Here is a 10,000-nt window from a genome sequence, read left to right as displayed (position 1 = left end):
CTCACAAGCTGTACCGTCGTCAGTGGTGTCAAAGAAGCACTTTACAAATTGTAAGTTGTTATAAGAGCTCTGCTGTTTTCAGGATTATTACTTTCATTATCGAGAGTGGAATTATATTTTTACAAAACTAAAACAAATAATTAAAAAAAAAAGAAACAAACACCCAACAAGCAACAAAAAAAAAACAACACACACACAAAAACAAAACAAAATAACAAAACAAAAACAAAAAACAAAAAACGCAGACAAAAACAAACAAAAAATTCAAGAGAAAAGAAAACAGTCAAACAAAACAAAAACCAAGACAATAGAGAGAAAAACAAAACAATCAATCAGGAATTTTTTTTTTTTTTAATCCATCTTTCCTAACTTGTGCACATTCCACGATGTTCATCAAAGGATGCAGAATGATGAAGATAAGTCGTGTTATTATGATGAATAAATTCAGAATTTCGGGAATATTGCAGAGCTCTAAAAATGTACAGGCTATTGACAATAATTGTAAAGGTGTGCGTACATATACCTGGATAGAAAAGCTTGAAGATTTTCACAGAGAGTAAGTATTATAATATTGCGTTTGGGCAATAAAGAATGGTGCATTTTCATTTAGTGTGTATAGGGCTCTTGACTTTACTACCCTTAAAGTTTGAGTTTTATTAAGTTGATTTCTGCACTTCTATTATTTGTTGACACAAAAATGAAGAATATTAATACTTTTAATTGGCATGTTACTCTTAGTACTTAATGCCACCAATATATAATCTTGAAATTCTGGGATTTGAGGATTTCCTTATTTTTCCGCTGATTTTGCCGTGTCAATCATTTTTCATGTGCTCAGTTAGTCGAATTTTGGTGACTCTCCCATTTTTAGGACGTCAGCCTAGACAGACTGGCGCCAGATATCAAATCTGTAGCTGTAGCATGATAGCAGTGGCGAATTTATGATAGTCTGCAAGTGCGTATTGTTATTTGTTTGTTTTTTGTATTTTTTTTCTTCCCTTTTCTTTTCGCTCCATGGGCTCTGAAGGACTACTTTATCACAATCACAATCTCTTGACTTAGCTGGCGGTTCAAGTAATATTGTTGGCCATTGTAATTGTTAGGTGAAAGGACAATTCATTTAATATTTACAAAAAGAAAAGTTATATGACTCATGATGAGAATTGTATTAGTAATTCATTGTACTTTATATTATGTAACTATGGTAAATAATTAAGTTATTTTGCATTTGGTTTGAGTTTGACCGATGAACCAAAACTTTTTCCATCTTTTTGACATAATTGCCATCATCATCACAGAATCTGGAAAGTGTTTTATGATCCAGTGCCATTTGGAGATCACTAACCCAAAACTTGCACAGGCTTGTGTTAGAGTATGGTGTAAAACTTACTTTACAATGCAATCTACTGGTGTTTCACAATTCATTTATATTTTTACTGACAGAAAGATGAAGGCAGTAAGATTTTCATCAGCAGATCTTGGGAGTCTGTATATAAATGAAGGGGAGCAAGTTCCAGAACCGGACCAAAATGAAGTCAGGATTAAAGTTTTCGCAACAGCAATTAATAGGGCTGATACAATACAGGTATGTTAAATTTATGATGATTAATGATACAATGTAACCTCTGTAAAGTGGCCTCCACTCCCATTTAGTATTCATTTAGTCTTTTTTCCTAGACACTTATTGAGAATTCAATCATAGAGCTAGAGACATGGACATTCTCCCACCCAATATATCGCCATTGTCTCATGACAACATAAGACGAAAATAAGATCAGATAAGATGAACTTTATTTGTCCATTTCTGGAAATTTACATTCTGTATTGCCAAAGACTAATGAATTTCTGAAACTAATTAAGCAAATAAATAATATAAATAAAATACAATGACATAGAAGTAATCCAATAAAAGCTTAACAAAACTAAACACACACAAAAAAAAACAACATATCTCATACCTCCCAAATTCTCTCTCTCTCTCTCTCTCTCTCTCTCTCTCTCTCTCTCTCTCTCTCTCTCTCTCTCTCTCTCTCTCTGTGTGTGTTTCTCTGATGCACTCCTATCACACACACACACACACACACACACACACACACACACACACACACACACACACACACACGCATACATAATGATTATATTTTGAGACTTGAGACTGCTTCTCTATGCTATAATTTAGAACTATGAAGGCCTCGTTGTCAAAGATACGATAATATTTATTTACAGAACAATATTTTGTTTTCTGAATTTCATTTTGAAAACAACTTGTGTTAATAGTTAAGGTTGGAAGTGAAGGACAGATGCTATATATATATATAATTAAGCACACACACCCTTGGCCTCAATTTTTCCAAATGCATTCAGACAAGTATTTCAAATGGATGTATCTTAATAGACATAATAGAAAAAATGTGTATTGCTAGTTTTGTAAATTCTAAAGTTAGTGAAAAGAAATTCTACAAGCTTTTGGTTATAATAATAATTTAATTCAAGCATTTGACAGGGGAAGAACCTGTTGAATACAATTCAAATATCTTTCTTTAGACCCTTTCATACTCCCTGTCTTTCTCCTTTCCTACCATTTTTCTCAGATTCTGACATCATCATCATCATCATCATCATCATCATCATCATCATCATCATCATCATCATCGAAATAACAATTCCAATCCCTCTTCCCTCCATTCCCCCATCTACAGAGACGTGGTCGGTACAACCCACCACCTGGTGCTACAGATATTCTTGGCCTTGAAGCAGCTGGGATCATTGATAAACTAGGCCCGGGCTGTCCTGACTCATTGGCTGTAGGACAAAGAGTTATGTCCCTTTTGTCAGGTATGTTGTGTAGTTTTAGTGGTTGATTTTAAGGTTTTTCTTACAGTAGTACCAGGGCTAACTCTATGCTGAGCTGTAATACTTCTAGGTTCCAAGAAGAGCTTGCTTTGTAATCAATAATCTTTGTACGGTTCTTCCCCCCCCCCCCCCCCTCTGATTTGTCCAATAGTCCCTATTTTCATCTGCCCCTTTTGCTATCAATTAGTCTGTATGCGAACAATTTTCAGGATTTTTTTTGTTTTTGGCAAAGGGCATCCTTGCTTAATCGATCATAGTTATCATTAATGATTGTTATAGTACTATGAATTAGCCAAGACAAATTGAATTAACGATGACCCATTTGTATTTGGCTAGATAAATTGTTTGACTCTTCCATAAAACAAGTTTAGTTCAGCACAGTTCAATCATTACTGCTTTATTCAATACTGCTTTATTTGGTTTATTCTCAATAATTTACGTATCATGAGAGTGCTGGACATACTCTTTTGGTTGACTCAGAACTCAAAATAACAATCATCATCATCATTATCAGTAACAGCATTATGAATTGGTCAATTGTCAAATGGCCGCTCCGCTATCTCTTGACTTTTCTGAAAGGGAACCAACTTTAATTGTAACCAAGTAATGGGTGGTTGACAATGAAAACAGATGTATTTTTCTGGTAGCAGCACTGTGTCAATCGGTAAGATGCACGCCACCCCATTTGACTGGTTTTTAAAACATATGTATATGATTATACTTTTTTCTTTCTTTCACAGGTGGTGGCAATGCCGAATTTGTGGTAGCCAATTCTGCTTTAGTAATGCCCATTCCTGCCCACTTGTCCATGGTGAAAGCTGCAGCCATTCCAGAAGTATGGCTCACTGCTTTCCAGCTCCTGCATTTTATAGGTTTGTCTCTTTGATGAATTCACTGATCTTTGATACGTTTGGCATGACAAGTTTCCTATTAAACTGAAGACTTTGATGTTTGCTTGATGACATCTTAAGGAAGTCATGACCAGTGACCTTTTAAATGTTGACTCACTTTTCTGAATTTTTAAATGTTGATATTTCAATATTGTTTTAAAGCTCTTTTCGTGCTGAAAAGGAACTTTAAAAATGAAAACCATTTGAATGTAAGAGATATAAAAAGAATAAAAGTGAGTTTATCACCTTACCAATCCACATTTTGAGAGATTGAGATTATCAGGAAGTTGATCATTGAACTTCACTTCCTTCATTTTTTACTATTCTTTTTCTCCTCAGGCAAAGTGTCGCCCTCAGACACGGTCCTTGTTCATGCCGGAGCCAGTGGGGTTGGAACTGCAGCAGTGCAGCTGGTGAAACAGGTTGGTGCTAAGGCTATTGTATCAGCCGGGAGTCAGGAGAAGATAGACTTTGCTGTGTCACTGGGAGCATCTGCTGGAGTGAATTACAAAGAAGGGAGCTTGGCTGATAAAGTGATGGCAATCACAGAAGGTATGTTTTGTAAGAGAATAGGGGGGGAGAGGTTAAGAGATTTTGATTTATTATTATTATTATTATTATTATTATTATTATTATTATTATTATTATTATTATTATTATTATTATTATTTATTATTTTTATTATTATTATATATTATTATTATTATTATATTATTATTATTATTATTATTATTATTATTATTATTATTATTATTATTATTATTATTATTATATATTATCATTAATGTTATTTATTATTATTATCATTATTAGTGTAGCAGCAGCAGCAGCAAGGAGGAAGTGGTAAGTGGTGGTGGTGGTGGTAGTTGTTGTTGTTGTTGTTTTTGTTGTTGTTGTTGTAGTAGTAGTAGTAGTAGTAGTAGTAGAGTTAGTATTGTTGTTATTATTATTATTCACATTGGCATTATTTTCACTATTGTCCATTGTGCCACAGGCCAAGGCGTGAATCTTATCTTGGACCCAGTGGGAGCATCCATGTTTGACGACAATATGAAAATGATCACCATGGATGGGAGATGGATCTTGTATGGACTCATGGGTAAGGATGACATCTCATTGGAATTGGTTAACAAGTGCTTGTGTAAATACAATGGACAATGCAAAGGCGATTTGCACTGATAGGAATCAGAATGTAGTTTATATAGGGGCATTCAACATCACGAAAACTGTGAATTAAGGGATGAAAAAAATCTGTGGCTCTATTTAAAAAATTTTTTTTGTTATTACAAAAAGTTTTCGGCCTCAAATGAGTTATATGTCAGGATAAACCAGATGCCGAAAAGTAGATTTATACTAAGCCACAGTAAAATTGGAACAGTTTTCAAAGGGGCGTAACTCAAATGTCAAAAATGCAAGAATAATAAGAGATAAACCAAAGATATGGCAACCAGTTGTGAATAAAATGAAGTAAAATTATTTAAATTCCATCAGCAATATTTTATTGTATCAATTTTTACATAAATGTGGTCAAAATTAAGACAAAAATATTCACAGTTTGTATCGATCAAGCGTTTACCCTCCAACACATGAAGCACCTGGTTCCTCATTGAACTTGTCTATTTTCCTATTGTTTCCTGGTCACTAATGTTCCATTCTTCGACCAAGAATGCTTCTAATTGATGCACTGTTGGTGGTTCTCTCTTTTGGCCCGGCAGCCCAAAGAGCCCTCGTTCGGTGACAAATCTTGGGATTGTGCAGGCCATGGTAGCAAAAGCAATGTTTTTATGTGCGGCTATGTGGTCTTGTGGTATGACACTCGCTTTCGGATCAGAAGGTCCTGGGTTCAAGCCTAGCTCAGTGTATAGTTGAGTCCTTGGAGAAGGCTCTGTATGCACATTCTCTCACCATACTCAGGTGTAAAATGAGTACCTGTTCATTAACAGCATTGTCTCTGTCCGAAAAAAAATTGTAATATCGCCTAACAGGCGTCATGCCCCATCCTAAATGTTAAATGTTGCTGTTGGCCAAGGACCCCTTGTAAAACGCTTTGATAAGTTCGTTAAGTGGATATTGCGCTATATAAAAGCTCAATTTTTTTTTTTTAATCTTCTGGAAACTGATGACAAATGGCATCTGTTTTTGTGGTCAAGCATTATCCTGTTGAAAGGTAGAGATATTGTCTCTTTGAATCAGAATAGGAATGGCATTGGCTGTCAAGGACTTCGATAAGATATTGCTCACTATTCAGGTTTAAACAAGGGTTTTAAATTGTGCACTGATAATACCCCATACCATAGCACTGCCACCACTGAGAGGTTTAACCTCAATGTTTTCATCATTAAAATGGGTAACAACAGGTCCCCATTAACACACTCTTCTCTCCGATATAGCAACATTGAAACACTGTGTGTTTCAGTGCGCGTCAGCCAAAGAGTTGTCTTTTTGAGAAGTTTGAAATCTTTTCACCCCTTTTCATAAATTTCAAGTTTTAGATTTCAACCTAAGATTTTATTATAATTATTGACAACGGCTTCAAAAATCAAGTCTATTGTATGCCATATACTAATGGATAATATGTACCTGAAATTTATGGTTACCAAAAATATATTTATGTAGGCAGTACAATAAAGTGGGAAGATTAGTTCAAAGTCAAAGTCTTGCTGTGTTTACAAGGTGGCATAGTAGAAGTTTAAAATCATCAGAAATGTAAAGTTTTCATTTTTCAGTTTTATAGAGACTGTAGCCTATAGCCATTGTGGTGAATAAAACATGAAATTAACCCAATATTCATATTTTTTACTATAATTTTTTTGTATCCAAATTACCCAGGCATCATAGTGATTTGAGGAGCGGGGTCACATAGTAGCGCTGTATTGTCAATTGTTTATTTTTGTTCTTTTTACACCACAGGTGGAACCCAAGCAAATTTAGACATGGGAAAAATTCTTGGCAAAAGGATAACATTAACAGGAACTACTCTGAGATCGAGGTCTTTGGAGGTAAGAGCGACTTATCTATTAAACTCATAAAGTATTTAACAAGAGATACAGGGGGGATATGAAGCTTTTTGCTCATTTTAGGAAGCAAACTGTTGTTATCAATTGCAGGTCGCATGCAAATAGTTCCTGTTTTGTAAATAGATGAAAAATAAAGGGAAAAAAATTCTTTTGTTCTACTGAATTTCAATTGTGATATCTCTCAGCCAGTCAGATACATTAAAAAAAAAAAAAGAATATTTCAAAGCTTTAGGATGTGGGCAGTGGATTTGTAATAATGAAATATTACCATTGCATGAAATAAACTTGCCCCCTCTAATTTTCGTTCTGCTTCACTTCCCTATAATGGCTTTTCTCCGTTAAAAAAATAATCTTTGTTGTTAGCAGTCTTTTGGTAATTTGATTGTGTCTCCTTTTGTATTTTGTATCGAATATATGATACATTTACTTCTGTAGATCCTTTCCCCCATATGTCCCTTGTTTACATGACATGAAAATAAATAATACGATATATGGTAAGTGAAATCTTTATTGAATCAGTTTTCTCCGTTCTTATTCATTTTTCAGTACCGAGGAAGGCTAATCAAAGAATTTTCTTCCCTTGCTTTACCCCTTTTTGAAACTGGAACATTCCAACCTGTTATTGACCGAGTTCTACCATTCTCTGAAATCAAGGAGGCACACACTCTAATGGAAGGCAACAAGAACAAAGGAAAGATTGTCTTAGAGCTACAGAAAGAAGAATCTGGAACAGATAAACAGGAGTTATAAGATAAAAATTAATAACCCTTTATAGTTTATTTTCAACATATAATTCCAAATGCGTAGAACCATTTTTCTGACATCAAAGGTACAAGAATTTCAGGACATGTATATTTTGTAAACAATATTGATTTCTTGGGCTGATTCATTCTTAGGTATTTGAGAGCGTATTTTTTAAAGATAAAAAATCTGTTGATAAAAATAATAAAAGCATATAAGTCTGTCTATTTAAACGAGTTGAAATGTATGATAGTAGCTTAGTAGCTTTGTTTAGATTGATTTTGAATGATGCATGTTTGAATTCAGAAACTATTTTCTCCCTCAATGTTCTTACCCATTAAAATAGAGCAAATACCTTTACAACAAAATCTGATTAAACCAACTAGTTAGATATGAACTATAAAGAAAAATTGATAACTTTTCACAATCAATTTAATCATTTTATTTTATTCAGAGGCATTACAGTTGAAGCAGGAATTATCTTACTTATATACACTATCATTTCCTGCTTACACGTGAAATATAAATTTAACATATTTGATTTTCAGAAGAATTTATTGTTTTTCGAGGTATTGCTTATACGTTGTTCCACAAAGAAAACCGGTATACATTTTTTAGCAGTAAGTTTGTAATTCAGTGAAATATTTATTTGAGAGAAGCATTTCTGTAGTCAGTTTGCTTCATATCACCCAGCTGACCGTTTGAGAGATAGTTTACCCAAAATTTAAAGATCGGACCAAGTGTGTATGAAACGTTTCATACACACTTTTCAAATCCTTATCTTACACCGATGGCTGTTCCTAATTTAATATTTTCAAAATTTTATTTGTGATCTTAATTACATATTAAGTTTAATTTATGAACTTCTACTACTTCGAAGTTGGCTTAATTTTTTTTTCTATCTACTCCGCTACTGTCATAACGTGTTGGTATTGGGTGCTCTTGTGTTGTTGTTTTTTTAAATTTAATTAAATTATTTTCGCATTTGATCATTTAACATTCCTATTTTGAGAATAGCATGGAGTTGATTTTTAGACTTGAGACATGCAAATTGGTAATTGATGTTTTTATATCCATTTTGTTTATTATAAGAACTACATTGTTATTTGTCCTTCAGGACACAACCAGCCATATAAATTGTTGGTCTCTAACTGAGCTATCTTAGCTTTTTTGTCAAAGTCCGGCAAGAATTATTTAATCAGAGGAGACAATCAGATAAGGGTGTGTGTGTGTGTGTGTGTGTGTGTGTGTGTGTGTGTGTGTGAGTGTGTTTTAAGGTTCAATATGGGGGATGATAATTCTCTCTGTATATCATCGATCTATGTGTTATATATTAATGTATTTTGGAAATCAAAGGTGGTTTTTTTTTTGCCTCCTATGGTGGGCGAGGAGATCACTGTTGCTTTGCCTTTTATCCCCCTATTTTCTATTTCCTTTACCAGGATGCTTTCCATCTTTGTCATGGAATGGGATTACTCGGTTTTGACCTGGCCCTGGTCAACCTTGGCTGAGGTGGAAGCAGTCACATATGAAGTATTGTATTAGTTCAGAGAGATGATGTGTCCCCCCCCCCCCCCTTGTAAATTACATCTCTATTGTGTGTTGTTATTGTTTTTGGATATATTTTGTAAACATTTGAATGTATTCCTCTTGGTAGGATCCTGTGCTTTGGTCTGGATGAGACTTCTAGGTGATCATAAACTTAGTACACTGATTGTGTGCTCTTGGAATCTTCTTCTTTTTTCCTATATGAACCACTTCTCGTCTCATTTTTTTCTTATACGCTTTCAATTGTAAATTTCGAATTCCTTTTACTGGCGCTGATGTGACCCAAATGCGCTGCAAGCTCGTAAACCCCCCCAAAAAAATAAAAAAAAATATTTTGGAAACCATCCAAATTTGCCCCTTTCAGTAAGGTGGGTACATACGTATATGTCTTAGTGAGTTTTATTCTTCGAGGTCTATTTGACAAATAAATTTTCCATTTGTATTTTTTAAAAGTGATCAATGTGTGATTTGGCTCAAGGTATTTCATTTCTAGAGATGGGGTTGCGGTTGTGGCTGTTTTAAAATTACTTTTTCATTTTCACCTGAGTATTAAAAAAAAACAATTTTTGATCTCTCTCTCTCTCTCTCTCTCTCTCTCTCTCTCTCTCTCTCTCTCTCTCTCTCTCTCTCTCTCTCTATCTATCTCTCTCTCTCTCTAATCAATTGCGTTGTAATGGAATATGTTTATCATTGAATTAATGGAATTTACTCTGTTTTGCTGTTCATGTTATTATAAACTTTAATATGAAATAAATGCCATATTAAAAAAAGATTTTAATAACAGGAATGTGTTCACCGATTTGTCCATTTTTGGATCTACTTTTGTTCCATGTGTGAGCTATCATTAGACATAATATATTAGTTCTCAATAAGAGAATTGCCAATATTTCAATATTTTTTTGTTGGCGAATCTTATTGTACAAATAGTGTGGGCCGGGGGGCGTTTGATCC

The 10,000-nt window shown here is 34.1% G+C and overlaps 1 protein-coding gene across 10 annotated transcripts in view; it reads left to right on the top strand.

The window, feature by feature from the left end:
• The window catches only part of LOC144967756 (quinone oxidoreductase PIG3-like), a 19,046-nt gene extending 9,214 nt beyond the window's left edge, over nucleotides 1-9,832 (top strand). For 8 of the 10 annotated variants that reach the window (XM_078905353.1, XM_078905356.1, XM_078905358.1 and 5 more), the window contains 8 exons: nucleotides 1-50; nucleotides 1,444-1,585; nucleotides 2,700-2,835; nucleotides 3,594-3,725; nucleotides 4,083-4,295; nucleotides 4,738-4,842; nucleotides 6,654-6,742; nucleotides 7,307-9,832. The exon at nucleotides 1-50 is cut by the window's left edge and continues 40 nt beyond it. In XM_078905353.1, coding sequence (XP_078761479.1) covers nucleotides 1,448-1,585; nucleotides 2,700-2,835; nucleotides 3,594-3,725; nucleotides 4,083-4,295; nucleotides 4,738-4,842; nucleotides 6,654-6,742; nucleotides 7,307-7,510 — 1,017 coding nt within the window. In that variant the 5' untranslated portion in view covers nucleotides 1-50; nucleotides 1,444-1,447 and the 3' untranslated portion in view covers nucleotides 7,511-9,832. Of the gene's footprint in view, nucleotides 557-1,443; nucleotides 1,586-2,699; nucleotides 2,836-3,593; nucleotides 3,726-4,082; nucleotides 4,296-4,737; nucleotides 4,843-6,653; nucleotides 6,743-7,306 lie in introns of all 10 variants that reach the window. The other 2 variants (XM_078905348.1, XM_078905357.1) reach the window with 2 other exon arrangements.
• Nucleotides 9,833-10,000: the final 168 nt, after the last annotated feature.

This window comes from Berghia stephanieae, chromosome 3 (genome assembly GCF_034508935.2).
Source record: "Berghia stephanieae isolate SIO BIC M18660-M18661 chromosome 3, UCSD_Bste_1.3, whole genome shotgun sequence".
Lineage (NCBI taxonomy): Eukaryota > Metazoa > Mollusca > Gastropoda > Nudibranchia > Aeolidiidae > Berghia > Berghia stephanieae.
The sequence above is the reverse complement of the archived record's forward strand: the minus strand, read 5'-3'. Positions and strand labels throughout refer to the sequence as shown.